Source organism: Dasypus novemcinctus, chromosome 21, assembly GCF_030445035.2.
Source record: "Dasypus novemcinctus isolate mDasNov1 chromosome 21, mDasNov1.1.hap2, whole genome shotgun sequence".
NCBI classification, from domain to species: Eukaryota; Metazoa; Chordata; class Mammalia; order Cingulata; family Dasypodidae; genus Dasypus; species Dasypus novemcinctus.
Genome location: NC_080693.1, coordinates 50431150 through 50454125, shown reverse-complemented (window position 1 = coordinate 50454125; position 22976 = coordinate 50431150). Strand labels below are relative to the sequence as shown.

Below are 22976 nucleotides of genomic sequence, written 5' to 3'. Positions count from 1 at the left end.
TAGGTGTGCCGTAGCTGGTGAGTTGTTACGTGTTTATACACCAAAGTCTTTAAAATTTTCCTTATTTAAATAAAAAAACAAATGCAAATCTCTAAAATTCCTTTAGGCTGTTGTTAAGAGAACACCTTTCAGGAGGTATTTTAAACATCTTGGTAGATGTCAAACCTTGTATGTTTCTTAATGTTAGAGCAATATATATTAATTCTGCTGACAAACTAGTAAATTTTACCCAAGGAGGAAGTGGTGATAAGGCAGTTGATACTATAAAGCTCTTATCTTGGCAGTTTTCTATGTGAGAAACATTTCCAATACTCTTACTTTAACATGGGACTCACGAGATTGTGTAAATGATTTATTCACAAACTGTTTTGAGTTAAAAACATGACTTCTCTGGCCATGTCTAACTCTGTATAAATAAATAATACTGTATTTAAAAATATTATGCTTTGATTCATCGTCATCCCAGTGCAGATATCTAAGATTTTCTATGACCACCCTGGGTTTCAAATTAAATTGTGAACTCCATTACAGTGCTTTAGTGTTGAGGACAGTTGATTTCCTGCAGTGATTACTAGTGACATTCTGCCACCCTGACTGTATGCTCCTTTTCTTACCTGTTTCCAATCCTCAGTCCTGCTTTTTCTTCTTCCTTCCTCTTATAATCGATAACAGTTTTCCTCTCCCCCCCCCACCCATCATTTTATAAGACCTCTTTATATTTTAAGGATATTAAACCTTTTCCTACCAAATCTGGGCAAATATTTTCCACTGTATACAAATTTTTTTTTGTAACTCAACACCAATCTCCAGTTTACTTGGACCTAATGTAATAACAGACTTGGTTGTGTCTACATTTCAAAATATAGAACATTTGCAAGACAAAAATAAATCATTGTTTTTCCTTCTCCATTGTTTCTGTAAATTTTGGGGGACTTTTTAAATTTTTTTTTTAAAGGATATTAACGATCATCAAAGTTTTCCTTTTTGAATTTAAAGCATAACATGAAATTGTGCATTATTCTAAAGAATAATTTTTAAATGAATTAGTTTAGTGCTATCAAATCCTATTTGCGTTTACATTATTTAAATTATATACTATTTTATTTCTGTTCTTACTGTAAATTCTAATTCTATTCATGGACTGTACAATTCCTATGCAACCAGTCTTTGCCTGCTGACAGGTATTAACAGTGCAGTGTAGAATCCAGATTGTCAGTTTCTTAGTTATAATCACTTCAGTTCAAAGAACGATGATTAATTGTGTAGAAGATCCAATTCATTTTTGTTGTCCAGCCACCATGATAAAAATTGTCTTTTAAGTTTTTTTAACCCTGTTTTTTTTTATATTATCAAATCTGTCTTTTTCTTTGATTTCCCCTTTTTTATAACTCTTTTTTTTTTTTAAGATACTTAGTTTACATAAATGTTACACAGAATATGTAGGGGTTTCTCATATGCCCCCCTTCCCACACCTCCCACGTTAGTAACATCTTTCATTAGTTTGGTACATTCATTGCTATTGAGAAACACACTTTGAAGCATTGCCACTAAGCATGGGTTATAGTTTACATTATAGTTTACACTCTCCCCCACTCAATTTCTGTGGGTTATGGCAAGATACATAATGGCCGTGTCTGTTATTATAATACCATTCAGGATGATTCCAAAGTCCCAAAAACACCCCCGCATTTAACCTGCCCCTCCCTCTCCCTACCCTCAGAACCTCCATTTGCCACTGCCTCCACATCAATGATATTTCTTCCATTGCTTGAATCACAATAAGTTTATAGTAGAATACTGGTAAGTCTACTTTAGTCCATAGTCCATTCCCCAGTCATGAGGATTCCGGGATGGTGATGCCAACTCCACCTCTAACTGAGGGGAACTTCAATCCCATATGGCCTATGGATGGGACTCTCTTGCTTGCCGTTGTAGACACTCATGGTTCCTTGGTATGTTAGTTATCCATCATCTCCTCCTCCTTGTTGTCCTAAGTGAATCCAATGAACTGGAGAATAGATGTTGCAACTCTGTTGAGATTCAGGGCCCAGCTGACACATGGACAGCCCACAGATTTAAGTCTCTTGGACATACACTTAACAACTTTAATACTAATTATAAGTTCAAATATAAGGACAGAAGGGCCATGTGTAGGGAAACGACAACTGAGTCCAACTCACTTACACAGGGGAGCATAAATTCCAAAGTAGGGCAACTGGCAAGGGACCAAACTTGTGAGCATCTGTCCTGACTATAGTGTCTGGATGTCTCCAGAGCCCTCAGGAGCCCCACTATTTGGGGGTAGTATCTACTGTGACAGTCAATGAGATCCTCCTGAGACCTGTTTAAGCATTACCTCTGGAATCACCTCCCTACTCACTCTGAAGTCTTTTAGCCATATAAACTCATTTGTCTTTACCTTTTCCCCCTTTTGGTCAAGGTCATTCCTAGCCATATTTCATATACACATTTACTTAGTTTTCCCCCAAAGTCTGTCTTTTTAACCCTTCTAAGAATTTATTTTATTTGGTATGAGAAGAGATCCCACACTATTTCTTACAAATTGTTGCCTCAACCATTTATTTTGTGGTATCATCATTTCCATAGATTAAATTCTTATGCAATCTAGGGTCTACTTGGGGCTACCCAGTGTTTCTGGTTGCTCTGCCATTAAGTACTGGGTGAATGAATGAATGTTATATATAATCCTTCTCTGGCCAGTGTCAACTTAATTATAGCTTTATATATGTCTTAAATTCTTGGGCCATGATCTACCTTGTTTCTTTTTTCCTCAAAATTTGCTTATCACTTCCCATTGATTTATTCTTCCAAATCAGCTTAAGAATCTTACTTACTCTTTAGATCTTAATTATATTTGGTTTCTAATTTAGCACTCTTGGTCAAGTTCTAAATTTCTAATGAAATTTTTATTGAAAATTGAATGGAACCCCTAAAGGTTAATTTGGAAGAAATACGTTTCTATTTTGAAACCAGATCTCCCTTAAACCCCAAATTGCAGGTGAATTCTAAATGTTTAGTATCTGAAAAAGTAATTTCAGGAAAGCCCTCATGAAGCGTTTAAACTCCAATTATGAAAAGAAGTTTCTGATACTATAAATGTTCCCTTTTGGTACATTTGTAACCATAATTGGAGAACTAGGGGGAAAAATGTATGTCAACCTTTACTGAACTAGAAAATACATGGTCAGGGATTATCAGCATGGGGGTTAACTAATTAATACTTATATTATGAACTGTCCTACAAGTTTCACATGGTAATATGGACCCGACAGATGTATTTGTGTATCTGTCCTTAATTAGGGACTCTGTTTATAAAGAGATTGAAAACAACGTTTCTTTGATTTTCTTTGATGTTCAGAGGCAGAAATAAATTTTGCACATTTTTTGGAGAGTCAGGCAGCTGCAGGTAAAAAAGTTGACAGCTCTTGGGAGGGTTAATTAGAACTAATTATAATTTGATTGACCTGCTTTTCCTCTAAAAAGCTTAACCAAATCTTCCTTTGCAATGTGAGGATTTTACTTTTTCATACAAACTAAAGAAAGTCTTTGTTTCATGGATTAATAGCTATCTATCATTTACATACTTTACAAAAAAGAATTGCCACATAAATCGTGGAAGCAAGGATTTGGGTGGGGTTGGGGAAAACCTTCACGATTATGTAGTCTTTGAGAGCATGCACTGTATTAACTCCTGATAGAAGACAAATTTTTAAGGAAATATAAAGTAGTGTGCATAATTTTAAAATTTATATATAACATGGAAAACCAAGAAATAAAATTGTCAAGCGCAGTGAAGTTTAACTGCCCTTCTTAAACTTTGGCATTTTCTTCATTCCACTTAGTTTTGATATAATCTCATTTGCTTTATAAATGCCATAAAAGGATTTTTTAATGTTCATGTATAAAGAGAGTATGATTTGCTTTTCATTATGTGGTATTTTTCCGTAGCGTGGTTTATCTGTTTTGTATTATGGTTGTTATTGCAATTATTTAAATGAAATATACTTCATAATATTCCCATAAAATTTAAACCTTTTATGAAGAACTTTCCTGTGGAAATTTCTAATGTAATAAAATATCTCTAAGGCAATTATTATACATAAAAAACAAAATAGTCATTTTCACTTTTTGTCAACTCAGTTTTCCACCCATTTATATGTTAAATGACGTACCTGTTTGTATTAGATAGGGCTTTTACTCTCAGATAGCTTGTATTCCAATTGAGCAGTCAAGACCCTTTGACTTTAGAAAGTTAGGTAAATAAAATATTTGAATTACAGTTCAAGACAGCAGTAGGGGATACAAAATAGGATAGGATTAATTACAGACATCAGATATTGTAAAAGATAGAGGGAAGGAGACATTGTTTTAAGCTAGAAAGACTTAGATCTTTCTGGAAAGACTAGAAAGGTGAAATCTGAATGAGGTTTTGAAGAATGGGTAAAAACTGGATGAATGAAAATGGAGGAAAGGGTATGTGATCAAAAGCATCACGGAGGGGGAAGAGTTCAGTCTAGGAATTATGGTAAGTTAATATAATTGGAATTGGTGATCATGTAAAAGGTTCGAATGTACTAAAGTTGGAAAGATCAATTGGGGACAAATAGTGGAGAAGCTTGGAGTTTGGAAATTGAGGATATATTTTATCATGTACCATTAGGTGTTTGTTACCTAGTATGAAACCTGAGCAATATTTTAAGAAAACTGATCATTCAGAGGTATGCAGCATACATTAAAGTGAAGAACACAGTGAGTTGGGAGATCACTTATATAATTTGCATAGTACCCATGCATGAGGTGATAAAGACAAGAATCTGTAATATAGTAGTGAGAATGGAAATTAAGAAATAGCTCAAAATTACATCATAAAGACTTCACAATGATTACTAACTGGTTAGGTAAGAAGGTGGAGAGGGGGACTGGACGTTTATGTGCAGGAGAAGTAGGAAAAGAAGGAGAGATTATATATCAGAGGTCTTTAAAGTTCTGAGATTTCATTTTCTCCTCCAAATGTATCTCTGCTTACGGGTTGAGGTGTAGATTTATTCAGGAGATCATCCTTTGAAAGGTAAATTATACATATTTTTATAATAAATCAGATACTTAAGGAAACAAGATATAATTTATTTTTAAACACCTTCCTATGAACAAACCTCTCCCTCTACTCCCTCGCTCCTCCCCTCCCCCCAGTCACCCTTAATCTTTTTCACAAGCTTTAATGGAACTAAGACCAGGAAGGGTTTTCCAGTAAGTGAATGTAGGAAATTGATAAGTATTCTTTAGGGCTCGGGTAGCATAAGATACATTACACTACCAACATATATCTCTCTGCAGTCTCCTTTTTCTCCTGTCAGCAATTGACATTTTGAAAGATTTGCTGGTTAGCTTAAGAACTACAAAACTGAGGTTAGTGATGTAGATATGCTAGCCTAATTACAAATGTGCAACTGCAGTTAATGCTTTTTCTGTCTACTTTAAGGAGCTGTTAACAAGTCATGACTAGAAAAGGGTTTTATATAGTAGCTAATAACAACACTAAAAGAGACATGTACATTATGTTTCCAAACTTCTCTAAAGGTCATTAACTGGTATTTGTAATTGAGTGCCACAGACCTGTCCTGAATATATTGCCTAGTCTAGCTCTCTGATTGCGTAGTTGATTATGTATATTTTTCAAAAGCAATAAAGATTAAAAGGGGGAAAAAACTGTCTAGAAACTATAATAGTTTCTTCAACCGTCTTGTGAGAGTTGTTGTAATCATATAAAGTAGATGTTATTCCCCATTATACAGATGAACAAACTATTGAGTCTTAGAGACCAAATTACACAGCCGGAAAATGAAAAAGATCACAAAACTAAGATTCTGACTTAGGTTTGTCTCATCAAAAGTCCATGTTTTTTATTCTATATTATTTTTCCTTGTTGGGAAAGCATGCTTTATATGGAAACATACATAGCATTTTATCCTTTTTCTAAGCTTATACTGTCCTTTGTCCAAACACAATGACATACCCATGTTCACAGCCTACATAGATTTTCATTAGTGTGCATTATATTTTCAAAGAAGAGCTTGGTCTGATCTTCCCTGAAGATTCACTGTGAAATTGTTAGGTAGAAAATCTTGATTTTACAAAGGGACAGTGTGATTTGAAGGCATTTCATCATCACTGAAAAGAAATTATCAGGTGTTTTACTTCATAATTCAGTATTCCCTTCTAGTTTGTTCTTAACATTTAGAATTTTAAAAGTATAATGCTTATGTCAATTTTTCTGATTTTCTATTACTTCTGGTTTTCTTTTATTGCCTAACTTTCTAAACTGAATTAAACCCTACCTAATACAAAGTACATCAGTGAATTATCTACAGCATTTGCCCTAGTGAGGTTTCAGGCTCATGGTGAGGTACTGGAAAATTCTGGCTCAATTGTCACTTGATTTAGGAGACTTTACAGTTATTTATTAGAAGACAGCCCAGGAAGAAAAGCAAAAAATGAATTTATGTGATCCTGTATTGCTAAATACAACACACAACTGCTGTCTCTTTTTTACTGTTGCCTCTAAGAGTCATCATTTCAATGAACTTATCTTTTAAATGGCCATTCAGTGGGAACTGGACTAGAACTTTGCTAAGGGGCCACATTCAGCAGCCTGACAGTTACACATTTACAAAAGAAATAGCATGAATTTATTCAGCATCAAAACCTCTGCATTTTTTACTGCCCAACTACATTTCACACTGTATTACCATCAGTGCACTAGAACAGCTATATAAATTCCACCCAGACTCTTCATTTAATTAACTAGTATTCATTGAACAAAAGTAAAAGTGTTGTTTTTATAGCAGGATAAAAGCTGCATGAAGTGAATATGAAAGAGACAAATCATCAAATTAGTTACTCTTCATTGTACCTATGGATAATTCTCTGCCCCTCCTCTTTCTCTTCATAGGCAATTTTCTTTTTTCTAGTTTGACCAAATGGAAAACGGCAGGGTATGTTGGAACAGCCTCAAATGCGATTTAATATATTGTAATGGCCACATCCTAAGCTTATGCAGAGCTGGGCATTAAAGATATTGTCATCACAAGTTTTTAAATTTTTTTAATTTTCTGTAGTTGGAGGGGCACTATGACATTGTACCTAAGAATTTGGAGAAGACTAGACTGACTTGGTTCCAATCCTAGCTCAGCCACTTCCCGAGTTTGTGATCCTGAGGATCTCTGTGCTCCAGTCTCCTGTCTATAAAATGAGGATAATAATAGCATAAATATCACAGAGTAGTGTACAGATCAACTGAGTTAATCCATATAAAACAGTGCCAGCACATAGATAGCTACTACTTCCTGTATATACAGCAGTGGTCTGTTGTGAATTTGATCTCCCTGATACTAGTGACTTGATCACGTGGGCTGTTCTAACTGGTAGGCTAGGAGATGGACTTTTCTTCCCTCAGGTATTCCTTCCAAAATATGCTCATTTATTATGATACCACCTTCAGATACAAGGATAAAATTGTTTAAATCAAGGGTATAGTAGGCAGTTGGTTGGCCACATGTATCCATTCTGCGCCCTACTGCCAGAGGTAGCTATCTAAAGCACTGCTGTCTCATCATGTTCTGCTCAAAAGGCTTCAAGATCACTTGAGGTAAAAACACTGCTGCCTGTCACAATTCTATCTGAGCCAGGCCCCTCACCTTACTCTCTCCAACTTTTTTCATTCCGCTCCTCCCTAAGAACCTTCTACTCCAGTCAAAGTAGTCTAGTCTCATTTCTTAAATATACCATTTTCTTGCCTCTCTTCCTTTGTTCACACTGTTCTTTTTGTCTGATAGACCTTTCCCTTCCTTCACTTATCTAAGTCATACCTAACCTTCTAGCTGAGCCAGAAAAGGGGAAGATACTTTTACCACCTTTTTATTTTCATAGCATGATTCTCTGGACAAAATGTTAATAGCTGCTAAGTATATGTTGTTGATGATGAAGTAGCCTGTTTACTTTTAAACTGTACTTAACAATCTATCCACTTCACATCATTTCTACCATCACTCTTATCCAATGACCTCATGTTTTCTTTTTTGTTATTTTTTATTTTTTAGAAAAGTGAGTTTAAAGAACAATCATGCACACAATACGGGATTCCCATATACCACTCTACCACCAACACCTTGTATTGGTGTGGAACATTTGTTACAATTTATTTATTCATCCCTCCATCATTGTTTGTGCTCATCTGTTCTTGGTGTCCACTCGCTGTCTTTTCTCAGTGTTCATTCACTGTGTGTATTGTGTGTCTGCTTGTCTTCTTTTGAGGAGGCACGGGAACCGAACCTGGAACCTCCCATGTGGGAGAGAGGTGCTCAATTACTTGAGTCATCTCCACTCCCTGCTTTGTTGTGTCTCTCATTATGTTTCCTCTTTGTGTCTCCTTGTTATGTCAGCTCACTGTGCCAGCCCATTGCACCAACTCGCTCTCTTGCTTGTCTTCTCCAGGAGGCACTGGGAACCAAACCCAGGACCTCCCATGTGGTATGCAGGAGCCTAATTGTTTGAGCCACATCCACTTCCCATATTATAGCACATTTTTATAATTGTACTTTTTTTTTTTTAATTTATTTCTCTCCCTTTCCCCCCCCCCCCCCCCCGTTGTGTGCTCTCTTGTGTCCATTTGCTGTGTGTTCTTCTGCATCCAGTTGTATTCTCATCAGGCAGCATGGGAATCTGTGTCTCTTTTTTGTTGCATCATCTTGCTGCATCAGGTCTCCACGTGTGCGGCCCACTCCCATGCTGGCTGTGCTTTTTGCGTAGGGCGGCTCTCCTTGCGGGGTGCACTCCTTGCGCATGGGGTTCCCCTCCACAGGGGACACCCCTGCATGGCATGGCACTCCTTCAGCGTGGCAGCACTACACATGGGCCAGCTCATTACACGGGCCAGGAAGCCCTGGGTTTGAATCCAGGACCTCCCATATGGTAGGCGGACACTCTTATCAGTTGAGCCACATCTGCTTCCCCTATAATTGTATTCTTAAAGTCCATTGTTTAATTGTTTGTGTAGGGTAGTGCCATGGATTTTTAAATAATTTTTACTGTTACCATATATACAATGTAACATTTTCCCTTTTAATCATATTCAGATATATATTTCAGTGCTGCTAATTGTGTTCACAATGTTATGCAACCATTATCTACCATCTATTACCAAAACATTTCCATCATTCCAAATATGAGCTCTGTACATTTTAAGCCTTAACTTCCCATTCCCTATCTCCACTCCATCCCCTGGTAGATTCTGATGCTATGAGTTTGCTTATTCTAATTGTTTCAGATCAGTGAGATCATACAATTTTGGTCCTTTTGTGTCTGACTTACTTCACTCAAGATTATGTTTGTAGGGTTCATCCATGTTGTCACATGTATCAGACTTCATTTCTTTTTACAGCTGAATAATTCTATTATATGTATATTCCACCTTTTATGTATCCATTCATCAGTAGTTGGACACTTGGATTGCTTCCATCTTTTGGCAATTGTGAATAATGCCCCTATGAACATCAGTATGCAAATATGGGTTTGAACTCCGCTTTCAATTCTTTTGGGTATATACCTAGTAGTGGGATTGTTGGGTCATATGGTAGGTCTATATTTAGCTTTCTGAGCCACCGAATTGTCTTCCATAGCAGCTGCACCAATTTATATTGCCACCAGCAATGAAAGAGTGTTCCTATTTTTCCACATACTCTCCAACACTTATTTACTGTTTTGTTTTGTTTTTAATACCAGCCATTCTAATAGGTATGAAATGGTATCTCATTGTGGTTTTGATTTGCATTTCCCTGAGGGCTAATGATGTTGAGCATCTTTTCATGTGCTTTCTGGCCATTTGTATGTCCTCTTTGGAAAGATGTCTGTTCAATACTTTTGCCCATTTTTTAATTGGGTTGTTTGTCTTTCTGGTGTAAAGTTTAAAGATTTCTTTTTATTACCAGATAGTCATTCTTTGTTGAGTATGTGGTTTCCAAATATTTTCTCCCATTGTGTAGTTTGTCTTTTTATTTTCATGATAAAATCCTTTGAGGAACAAAAGTTTTTAATTTTTATGAGGTCCTATTTATTTGTTCTTTTGTTGCTTGTGGTTTGGATATAAAGTCAAAGAAACACAAGGTCCTAAAGATGTTTCCCTATTTTCTTCTAGGAGTTTTGATAGTTCTACCTCTTATATTTAGGTCTTTGATACATTTTGAGTTGATTTTTGTATATGGGGTGAGGTAGGAGTCATCTTCCTTTTTTTTTTTTGCAAAGTTTTCCCAGCATCATTTGTTGAAGAGACATTCTTTCCTAAGAATTAGCCACTTTGTGAAAAATAATTTCCCAGAAATGTGAGGGTTGATTTCTGAGCTCTCAATGCTATTCCAATGGTCAAAAAATCCTCCTTATGCCATTACCATGCTATTTGGATTACTGTGGCTTTGTAATAAGTTTTAAGATCAGGAAGTGTGAGTCCTCCAACTTCATTCTTCTTTTTCAAGATGGCTTCAGCTATTCATCTGATAATGAACTTTACATCTGATAATTGACTATTCCATTTCTGCAAAAAAGGTTGTTGGGATTTTGATTGGGATTGCATTGAATCTGTAAACTACTTTGGATAGGACTGACATCATAATGATAGTTTTCTAATCAATGAACACAGAATATCCTTCCATTTATTTAGGTTTTCTTTAATTTATTTTAGGAATATTTTGTAGTTTTCTGTGTACAAGCTTTTACATCCTTGGTTAGATTTATTCCTAGATATTTGATTCTTTTAGTTGCTATTGTGAATGAAATTTTTTTCTTGATTTCTTGTTCTGATTGCACCGTTTGTGTTTAGAAACACTGATTTGAAGGTGTTAATCTTGTACCCTGCCACTCTGCTAAATTAATTTATTCTAGGAGCTTTGTTGTGGATTTTTCAGGATTTTCTGTATATCATATGATCTGCAAATACAGAAAGTTTTACTTCTTCCTTTCCGACTTGGATATCTTTTATTTCCTTTTCTTGCCTAACTGCTCTGGCAAGAACTTTCAGTACAATGTTGAATAACAGTGGTTAATAAAGTGGGCATCCTTTTCTTGTTCCTGACCTTAGGAGGATAGCTATCAATTTTTCACCATTAAATAGAAATTTAACTGTGGGCTTTTCATATATACCCTTTATCATGTTGATGAAGTTTCCTTCTATGCCTAGTGTTCTAAATGTTTTTTATCAAGAAAGGGTGCTATATTTTGTCAAATTCCTTTTCTACTTCAATTCAGATAATCATGTGGTCTTCTTTCACTCTATTAATGTGTATATTACTTAATTGATTTTCCCATGTTGAAACAACCTTCCATACCTGGGATAAAGCCCATTTAATCATGGTGAATAATTCTTTTTATATGCTGTTGGATTTGGTTTGCTAGTATTTTGGTTAGGACTTTTGTATCTATATTCATAAAGAGGCATTTGGAGTTAAGTCTTCTTGGAATGTTTGGGAGAATTCCCCTGTGAAGCCATCTGTTCCTGGGCTTTTCTTTGTTGGAAAGATTTTTGATTACTCATTCAGTCTCTTTACTAGTCATTGCTTTGTTGAGATCTGCTAATTCTTCAGTCAATTCTTGTGTGTTTCTAAGAATTTGTCCATTTCATATATGTTATCTAATTATTGGCATACAGTTGTTCATAGTATCCTCTTTTTTTTCTCTCTTCTTCTTCCCCTCCCTCGCCCTGCTGTTTTTGCTGTGTCCATTTGCTGGTGATCTTCTGTATCTATCTCTTTCTCTCTCTCTCTCTCTCTTTTTTTTTTTTTTTCTCTTCTCATCTTTCTCCTCTGGGATTCACCAGGATTCGACCCTCTGATATGGAGAGAGGTTCCCTGTCAATTTTGTCACCTCAGTTCCTGGTCTCTGTTGCACTTCACCTTTGACTTCTTTCCCCTTCATCTCTCTTTTGTTGCATCATCATCTTGCTGCATGACTTACTTGCATGGGCACTGGCTCACTGCACAGGTACTCAGCTTTGGTGTGGGGGCACTGGCTCACCACACAGGCACTGGCTCACCACCTGGGTACTCACACGGACACTCAGCTCACCACACGGGCACTTGGCTTGCCATGTGGGCACTAGCCTCACCATGCAGGCATTTGCATGGGCACTCAGCTCACCGCACGGGCACCTATGTGGACACTCAGCTCGCCACATGGGCACTCGGCTCCCCACACAGGCACACTTTCTCTTTTTTATTTCACCAGGAAACCCTAGGGATTGAACCTGGGTCATGCCATGTGGTAGGCAGAGGTCCTTTCACTTGAGCCACATCTGTTTCCCCATAGTGTCCTCTTATACTTCTTTTTATTTCAGCAGGGTCAGTAGGAAATCCCCTTTTTATGTTTGATTTTCATTATTTGTATCTTTTCTTTTTTTCCTCTGTCAGTCTAGCTAAGTGTTAGTCTATTTTATTGATCTTTTCAAAGAACCAACTTTTGATTTTGTTGATCCTCTTATTGTTTTTTTGTATCATTCAAGTCCTGTGTTTTCTTTTTGATCTTCTGAGTAGATGTTCTGTCCCTTATTGAGAGTGGTGTGATAGTCTCCTACTGTTAATGTATTTTTTCTTTTTTTTTTCTCTTTGTTTTTATTTTCTTACTATTAATGTAGAACTGTCAATTTCTCCCTTCAAATCTGTCAGTATTTGCTTCATATATTTTGGGGATCTGCTATTATGTACATCTGTTTTTATAATTATTTTATCATCCTCTTAAAGTGTCTCTTTAGCAATATGTAATGGCCATCTTTGTCCCTCCAGTTTTTGACTTTGTATATTTTTCTGATATTACTGTAATCACCCCAACTCCATTTTGGTTACTACTTGCATGGTTTATATTTATCCATTCTTTCACTTTCAAGCTATTTGTATTTCTGAATTTAAGCTGAGTCTCTTGCAGACAGCATATAGTTTGGGTCATGCTTTTTTTAAAATCCGGTCTGCCGGTGTCTGCCTTTTGACTAGAGAGTTTAATCAGTTTACATTTAAAGTCACTAAAGATATTACAGGACTTTCTTCTGCCATTTTGCTATTAGCCCTTGTATATCTTATACCATTTTTGTCCTTTACTTCCATTAACGCCTACTTTTATATTTATTTGCTTTTTTGTGTTGTACCATACTGAGTGCCTTCCCATTTCTACCCAGATATATTTTTCATCTGTTTTCCTTGTGGTTACCATGGGGTTAAAATTTAACATCTAAATTTATAACAATTATATTTGGTTTGTTACCAACTTAACTTCAGTAGCATGCACATGTATGTTTCCTATATTCCTCTTTCCTCCCACCAATTTTTGTACTTAATACCACTTATATCTTTGTACATTGTATGTCCAAAAACACAGATTTTTTCATTACTTTTTATGCATTTGCATTTTGGCACCTGTAGAAAATAAGAAGTGGAATTACATACCAACCAATACAATAAAATAATACTGGCATTTATGATTACCCAAATCGTTACCTTTACCACAGTCCTTCATTCTTTTTTGCTGCTATGAACCACTGTCTGGTAGTCTTTCATTTCAGTCTGAAGAACTTCCTTTAGCATTGCTTGTAGGGCAGACCTAGTGACGATGAAATCATTCAGTATTTTTTTTCATCTGAGAATGTCTTGATCTCTCTGTCATTTTTGAAAGAGAGTCTTACCAGATATAAAATTCTTGCCTGGCAATTGTTTTCCTTCAGCACCTTAAGTATTCTGGCCCACCGCTTTCTTGCCTCCGTGGTGTTTAATAAGAAACCAGCACTCAATCTAATTGGGACTCTTTGCATGTAACACGTTGCTTTTCTCTTGCTGTTTTCAGAACTCTTCTTTGTCCTTTGCATCTGATAGTGTTATCAGTATATGATGGGGCATATTTTTCTTCTGTTTGTTCTGCTTGGTGTTCTCTGAGCTTCTTGGATTTGCATATTCATGTCTTTTGCTAAGTTTGCACTGTCGTTATTTCATTAATTATTCCTTCTACCCTTCTGTTTCTTCTTCATAATGCATAATGCATATAATGCATATATTGCATTATAATGCATATATTGATATGCTTGATGGTATCCCATAGCTGTCTTAAGCTATTTTTGCTTTCAATATTTCATTTTACTTTCTGCTTTTCAGCCTGGCTCATTTCAAGTGCCTTGTCTTCAAGTTCACTGGTTGTTTCTTCTGCCAGCTCCATCTGCTCTTGAAATCCTACTGAACCTTTTTCATTTCGATTATGTTTGTCTTTACCTCCAATAGTTCTATATTGTTCCTTTTTAAAATTTCTGTTTCTTTATATAGGCACTCATATTGTTCATTCATTGTTTTCTTGATATCCTTTAGTTCTTTCTCTGTACTTTTCTTCATCTCTTTCAGTATTTTTAAGATCTTTTTTTAAAGGCTTTGTTTAGTATTTCCATCTTCTCATCTTCTTCATTGGTGTTTTCTATATTTTTACCCTCTTCCTTTAGATGGGCCATAATTTCCTGTTTCTTTGTCTTGTACTCTTGTTGCATACTGTACATTTTAATATTTTAAAATGTTAATTCTGGGATTTACTCCCTGGGATGTCTGTATCTTGGTTTTGTAAACATCTGGTAATAAGACAGAGATTTTCTTGAACTTCAGCCCTTCCATCAGGAAGGTCTGCCAAAGTCTAATGCAGTGTGCAGTTTCTGTGTTTCTGGACCTCTGTCTTGTCTTGGGCTTTTACGTGTTAGTTGTTTTGTAATTCCCTGTTTATAGTTGTTTGGTTGTCCCCTCTGTTTCCCAGGGGATGAACCTCCCTCTCTCATGTATTAGAAACCAACAGCCTTTATCCCAGACTATTCACCTCTGTAGTTTTTTACACTTCTTTTATTGTCTCATGCTACTTTTGCCTGGAGGGAAAAATTTGGGAGGAGGGGCATCCAGGGGACGACTTGCCCAATTTGTTCTTTCCCAGCCCAAAATGCCCTGTGTAGGGGTTCACAAAGGGTGCCAAAATCTTCTCTGATGCTTTCCCAAAGCTGAGTTTTCCTGGCATCCCTTCAGCTAACCATCCCCAGAACCCCTGAGAGAGTGCTGTGTCTTTAAAATTCTACCACTTTCACCCCAGTCCAGGGAGGATTGAAACAATGGATGCAGCCACCTTTGTCTGAAGTGGGTTGAAACAATGGCTGCTGCCGCCTTCAGGGTAGGTTGAAACAATAGCTACCCTCAGAGCTGGGGTCCAGGAATCTGAATTCAGTCATCAAAAGCCATGATCATTGATGGCCACATTCCCCTGTTCTTGGGGAAGAGGATTTATAATGTCCTTTTCTTCCAGCAGCAGCTAGCAAGGGGCTGGACTGTAGCATCCTGTGGCAAGAGTGAGATGGGCCCCAGTAGCTGCCACGTGGAGAGAGCAATTTACAGTCATTTACCATAATTTATCAGCCTCTTCCTCTCACTCTTACCTGGATGCTGTACAGTTTTCTCCTCATCTCTGGCATCTGAAAATAGTTGTTTCAGATAGTTCCTACCTGTTTAATAATTGTTTTCATTTAGAAATTTGTAAAGTCTAAAATATAAACCATAATGTAAACCAAAATGGAACCAAAGTAGATACAACTCTAGGTACTGGTTCTCCTGAAGGTTATGGAGACCCACAGCGTATATGGTTATGGCAGATAGATTTGGAGTTTTGTGCCATGTCAGCGGACCCTGCTTTGGGATTTGTGCTCCTGACTGTGATGGGCCTGGACTCAGATGTGACCTTTCTACACATGCCTCTTCTATCACTTTTACTGAACCTCTGATTGGCACTAGGGATGGTGTATACTAAGGGGACTTGAATCTCTGGACTGCCCATGTGCCACCTGGGCCCTGAGCCTCAGCAGAGTTGCAACTCCTACTCTCTGCTTCATTAGACTTACCCAGGTCAGCTCACAGGGAGGTGAAGATGGTCAACCACCATACCAGGGAATCAAGAGTGCCTCAACTGCAAGCAGAAGAACTGCATCCATCATCCATATGGAGTCTAAGTCCCCTTTTGTTATAGAGATGGAGTGGACATCACCATCCCAGGGTCCACAGAATGGATGAAATAATATGGATTGGAGTGGATTTACTGATATTCTACTATAAAACTATTGTGACTAGTAATAGAAGAAATTGTAGCATTGTTGTGGAGAAAGTGGCCACAGTAGTTGCTGAGGGCAGGGAGAAGGAAGAAGAGATATGATGTGGGGCATTTTTGGGACTTCAAGTTGTCCTAAATGATATTGCAGCGTCAGATGCTGGACTTTATATATCCTGCCATAACCCCCTGAATGTACTGGGGGAGAGTGTGAACTATAGGGTAAACTATTATCCATGTGGTACAGCAGTGCTCCAAAATGTGTTTGCCGAGTATGATGAGAGTGCCACAATGATGGAGGAGGTTGTTGGTGTGGGAGGAGTGGGGTGGGGGGTGTGGGGTATACGGGAACCTCATGTTTTTTAATGTAACATTTTTTGTGATGTATATATCTTCAAAAAATACAATTTACAAAAATGATGGGGATGGGGGTGGAGAGTAGGTTATATAAGGAACTTCTTATGTTTTTTAATGTAACATTCTGTGTGATTATTAACTTTAATTTAAAAATTTTAAAAATATTTGAATAGACAAGAAGTTTAACTTTGAAGCATTTTCAAATCATCTAATTAAACTAGGAATTTCTTAAAATAATTATTCCATTGTTTCTCTGAATAAAGCTTTTTGCTCATTAATTCTCAAAAAATAATAATTGTTTTGGTGAAAGGACTGAGTCCTGGAACTCCTTACTCCACCATCTTCCCTGGTAGTCCTTACTTCATGTCCTCTTTCTCCCCTATTCTCATCCCCTACTACTTTGTATTTCTCACACACTGGCCTCTTTGCTGTTCTCTGAAGATTCATGGCACAATCCCCCCTCAGGCCTTTGCACAGACTATTCCATCTGCCCAGAAATCTCCTTCTTGGGAAATCTGCTTAGCTCCAAACCTCCTGTACATCTCTGATTAAATATCATTTTAAGGACATCTTCCCTGATAGCCCCTAGTTTACTAGTTTATTTTCTGTGTTCCCCAACTAATTTATTTTCTTTTTTCCCCTGTCCCAAGGGAATGAGGGAGGGCTTTTTGTTTATTTGGTCCTGTATTCCCAATATCTTAAAAGAACCTGACCCATAATAAACATGTAATAGTTATTGAATGTATGAATGAAAAATTGATCCTTAAAAATATGCCTATATTCCTTACCTTCCCTGCACTTCAAATGTATTTAGGTTTAAACAAAAATAAGTATCCTATAACAGTTCCCTGAAAATTGAAATAGCCATGGTTGAATATTAGCCATGGCAATTAGAGCAGAAAGTTCCATTCCAGAAAGATTTCTGCATCAACTAAAGAAAATAGAAATGGTTTACAGTATAATTACTGCTGCGTTAAATTATATCAGTATCCTGGGGGACTGTCTTTGACCCAGCACCAAGGCATATTTTGAGAAAGCGAGTGGTTTGGGTCACCCAGTATTCTTGTTAAAGTGGAGAATGTAGTCAGTGTGTTATTTTTGTCATTTAGAGGTAGTCTAGCATGGTGGAAAGCACTAATTTTGGAGTCAGTAGACTTGGGTTCAAATTCTAGCACTGCTTTGTTTCCTTGGACAGATTACGTAATTTCTCCACATCTGTTTGCTCATATATAAAAGAGTTTTTAATTCCTTTCTCTCAACATTGTTCTGAAGATTAAATGAGAAAAATATATATAAAGTACCTGAGACATGTAATATGTGTTTAATAAATGTCCTATGGGCATTGTAGAAATAGCTGTATATTTTGCTACTCCATTCTACCTTTTGGCCTAAATCAGAATGGAGAAGTGCAGGTACCTTGATGTCTAGGAGAAAGCTTTGGCCCCTAGGGCTTGATCCATGGAGAAGCCCCATAACACTTTATAAATCTATCAACATTATCTGTTGAAGCTGCAAGTGCTTTCCTAGAACATGAGCCCTACCACCTTCTTAAGTTTTATGGTAGCCTACTGTATTAGTCAGCCAAAGAGGTGCTAATGCAAAGTACCAGAAATCTGTTGGCTTTTATCAAGGGTATTTATTTGGGGTAAAGGCTTACAGTTACAAGGCCCAAAGAGTCCAACTCAAGGTACCATAAGAGGAATTTTCTCATCCGAAGTCTGTTGCCACATATTGACCCAAGATGGCTAGCAACATCTGTGAGGGTTCAACCTTCCTTTTCCCTCTTATGGCTCCGTGGGTCCAGCTTCCAATCTCAGCTGTAGGCTGGCATAGGCTCATCTCTCTTCCCAGGGTTCGTTTCTTTCCAGGCTCAGCTGCTCTGGTCTCTTCACAAGGTCAGCTATAAACTATCAGGCAAATGGCTCAACTCTCTTCCTTGGGCAGCAGAATCCTCTTCTGTGTCTATGCAGCTTTCTCTTTTCTTGTTTATCTGCTTCCATGTTCTTGATTAAGCGTCCATTTATATAGCCCACCAAGAGGGCAGGAACTGAACTCTGAGTCACCCTAATGATGTGGTCAAATCAGAGCCCTAATTGTAACATAATTTAATCAAAGGCATCTCAGCTGAATCCAATACAATCAAAGGTTACCATGTCCATAGGAACAGACCATTTACAAACATATTATCTCTTTTTGGAATTCATAAATAATATCAAACTGCCACACCCATTCCTTATCCTTTGAAATGTTCTTATTCTTCTATTTTCTGTTTGCATTCTCTTCAACTTTTCTTATTTTCAAAATATCATGCTAGATGTATGTAATATTGAAAATTATCCAAGAAATCTACAAAGGAAAAATAATAGTAGGTACCTAATTCACATAATAAAATAACAAATAATTAGTTTTCAAAGTGAGAAGTATAAAATTTATGTATACTGATTAAGCTTTTGGAATTTACAGAATGAGGAAAATATTCTGTTTAAACTGCTGAACTATTTTTTTGTGTATATGTTTTCAATGATTTTTATTTTGTAATCTTTAGGAAGCCAAAGCTGTAGTTGAAGAAACAAGAGCCTTACGAAATCGGATTCATCTTGCTGAAGCTGCACAGAGGCATGCACATGGGATGGAAATGGACTATGAAGAAGTAATCCGTCTGTTAGAAGCTGAGCTTACAGAGCTAAAGGCTCAGCTTGCTGATTATTCTGACCAAAATAAAGTAAGTAAAACCATCCTCTCCTAGTTACCATGGTTTCCTTGTGGTTGTCATGTATCCTGTTTTCATTTTCTTTTCATCTGCACTTCTAAACTAGGTCAATGTTTGTTCTTTATTATTCAAGAATGGGATGATGTTGCGATGAGGTGATGTAAAGGTCGTGAGCCTTCCTCTATCCAGATAGCTTTGGGATGGAAAAGCATATGTCCCAAATTTATTTGGGCCGTTGGTCAATGCTGTAGAATTCAGGCATTAATCCTGGAAGTAGTTATCATTTAATTTGATTACTTCGGTTTTCTTCTTTTATTTCTAAGTTTGCTCATTTGTCTTGTGGGGTAGGGAGGGCATAGAGATGTGTTTTGCTCTTTGGTTAGAGCCCTCAAAGAAGTGTAAAAGTTAAATAATTTCTGCCCCACGGCCAAGATAATTAATGAGTGAAAACCCAGTTTGAATTTAGTTGTTTGTTTCTTAAGTATAGTGTGCTCAATTAGGTTCTAATAGGAAGATCTTCCAATTTCAATAACAAAACAATGTTTTTCAATGACAATGTGAACCGATGTTTTTTTTATATAATTTTGATGAATACTATAGTCTTTAAATATCCTTCAAAAACTATATATACATCTTTACTTCATGAAATGAGGTGGAAATTGTACAAATTTAAATAGATACTTTAGAACTTCATTGAGTTGTTCACTTATGAACATGATAGGTACTCTTGTCTCTAATCCTGTCAGTTTTCAACAAAATATAATTTTAATAATTTATAATTATTTGATTTAAACATAAAACAAATACTGTAAGTATACCAAGTAGAAATGAAACTAGCTTTAGAAAAGCAAAATAGAGAAGAAAATCTGAAATTTTCCTTCTTTAGCTCTTGAGTAACTAATATATCTCACATCTGTCCCATTGGGAATTGAATCATGTCCCCCACAAAAGGCATATTCAGGTCCCAATTTCTGGTCCAATGGGTATAAAGCTATTTGTAAACAGGACCTTTGAGGATGTTATTAGTTGAGGAGTGCCCAGACTGAATGAGGGTGGACTTGAATCCAATTTGACTAAAGACCTTTATAAGAAAAGGAATTGAACACAGAGAGAAGCCATGAGGAAAATCTTTCCTTGATTTAGTCTTAATCATTTCTCGGTAATTTTATTATATATAGATATAGATATAGATATCACTTAACAATATCTTGCTTAATTTTACCTATTTATCAACGTTATGTAAATAGAAACATGCAAACATGTGTTAGTCTAACTTGCTGTTTTTACTGGAAATTTTGTTTTCATAATTACTCCATTTGAGGTTTAGCTGATGCCTTCATTATTTGTGTACTCCATTGCATGAAAAAACTGCGATGTATTTTTCTATTCTGTATTTGATGAACAGATCAATTGTTTCTATTTTCTTCTATTATGAACAGTGTTGTTAAAAACTTTCCTGTGTCTCTGTGTGTGTGCGTAACCTGCTCTACATGTGTAATAGTTTCTCTTAAATTCATACCTAGGAATAGAATTCCTGGGTTGAATGATTACTGGATGTTCAAATACTTTTACCTCATTGTTTTTGAAAAGGTTTGAGCCAAATTCTACCCCCTAATATTAATGAACGAGAATTACCATTACTCAACATCCTGACAGCCCTTTCTATTTTAGTGTTTATCAATGTGATAGGTATGGGCAGTGTATCTCATTGTGATTCTGTGTGTATGTGTGGTATTTGTTTGTTTGTTTGTGGTACCAGGCTGGGAATTGGGCTACCAAGATGGTTTTTTCATTTGTTTGCTTGTTTGATTTGTTTTTGCTTTTAGAAGATACTAGGGATTGAACTCCAGACTTCGTACATGGGAAGCAGGCACTCAATCACTTAAGCTACATCCACTCCCCTGTGGGTTTTTTTTTTAAAACAAATCAATTTTATTGATACATATTAATAAAGCATACAGTTCATCCAAAGTGTACAATCAATGGTATTTGATATAATCACAAAGTTGTGCATTCATCACTTCAATCATTATTAAAGTATTTTTATTATTTCAATAATAATAATAATAAAACAGACAAGAAAATTCCTCACCTCTCAATCTCTCTATGCTTCCCCCACTGTACGTACCTGCTGTTTCTGGCTATTCTATCCAAAGTGTATAATGAATGACTTTTAGTATAATCACAATGTTGTACATTCACCATCTCAAAAATTTTAGTACTATTTTATTACTCCAAAAAGACACATTCCAAACCCCTTAGCATTCCTTCCTAAGACTTATATAACAACTAATCTCCTTTCATCTTTATGAATTGATTTATATTTACATTTTATATAAATGGAATCATACAATATGTAGTACTCTGTGTCTGATCTCCTTCACTTAGTATAATATGGGGAGGGTTGTCTGATATAACACTGTGCTGTATTAATTTACATTTGTTCAACTTCAAAGAAAAGTGGTCTTATATATGCAATTCAACCCATATTCATATTTCACATAATATATTTATATTTCACATAATATATTTAGTTCATAATAGGGCAATCATACAGTATTTTTCCTTTCGTGTCTGGCTTGCTTTACTCTACATAATGTCATCCAGGTTCATCATGTTGTCATATGTTTCATGACTTAATTTCTTCTTACTGCTGCATAATCACTAGTGATGTTGAACATTTTTTCACGTAATTCTTTTTGCCATCTGTATTTCTTCTTTGGACAGTTGTTTTTTTAAGTCTTTTGCCCATTTTTTACTTGGATACTTTGTCTTTTTATTGTTGAGTTGTATGATCTCCTTATATATCATGGATATTAAACCCATATCAGATATGTGATTGTCAAATATTTTCTCCCATTGAGTCGGCTGCCTTTTCACCTTTTGGGCAAAGTCCTGTGAGGTACAAAAGTGTTTGATTTTGAGGATGTCCCATTTATCTATTTTTCTTTTGTTGCTAATGCTTTGGGTGTAAGGTTTAAGAAACTACCCCTACCACAAGATCTGGAAGATGTTTTTCTACATTTTCTTCTAGGAATTTTATAGTTGTTGTTTTTCAGTTTAAGTCCTTGATCCATTTTGAGTTAATTTTTGTACAAGGTGTGAGATAGGGGTCCTCTTTCTTTTGGACATGGCTATCCAGTTCTCCCAGCACCATTTGTTGAATAGACTGTTCTGGGCCAGCTGGGTGAGCTTAACAGCCTTGTCAAAAATCGCTTGGCTGAAGATGTGAGGGTCAGTCTCTGAGTTCTCAATTCTATTCCATTGGTCAATCTGTCTGTCCTTATGCCAGTACAATGCTGTTTTTACTACTGTAGCTAAGTAATATGCTTTAAAGTCAGGAAGTAAGAGTCCTCCAAATTCATTCTTCTTTTTTAAGACCTTTTTTTTGCTATTTGGAGCCCCTTACCCTTCCAAATAAATTTGATTCTTGGCTTTTTGATTTCTGCAAAAATGGCTGTTGGAATTTTTATTGGGATTGCATTGAATCTGTAAATCAATTTGGGTAGAATTGACATCTTAACAATATTTAGTCTTCCAATCCATGAACACAGAATGTCCTTCCATTTATTTAAGTTTTCCTCAGCTTCTTTTTTAACAATGTTTTGTAGTTTTCTAAATATAGGCCCTTTATGTCCTCAGTTAAGTTGATTCCTAAATATTTGATTGTTTTAGTCACTATTATAAATGGAATTTTTTTTCTGATTTCCTCCTCAGATTGCACATCAATAGTGTATAGAAACAAATTGAT

The 22976-nt window shown here is 36.2% G+C and overlaps 1 protein-coding gene across 3 annotated transcripts in view; it reads left to right on the top strand.

The window, feature by feature from the left end:
- STXBP4 (syntaxin binding protein 4) overlaps positions 1-22976 on the top strand; it is a 258348-nt gene that overhangs the window by 127519 nt on the left and 107853 nt on the right. For all 3 annotated transcript variants that reach the window (XM_058283937.2, XM_058283935.2, XM_058283936.2), the window contains exon 12: positions 19061-19237. In XM_058283937.2, the coding sequence (XP_058139920.1) occupies positions 19061-19237 (177 nt within the window). The remainder of the gene's footprint in view (positions 1-19060; positions 19238-22976) is intronic.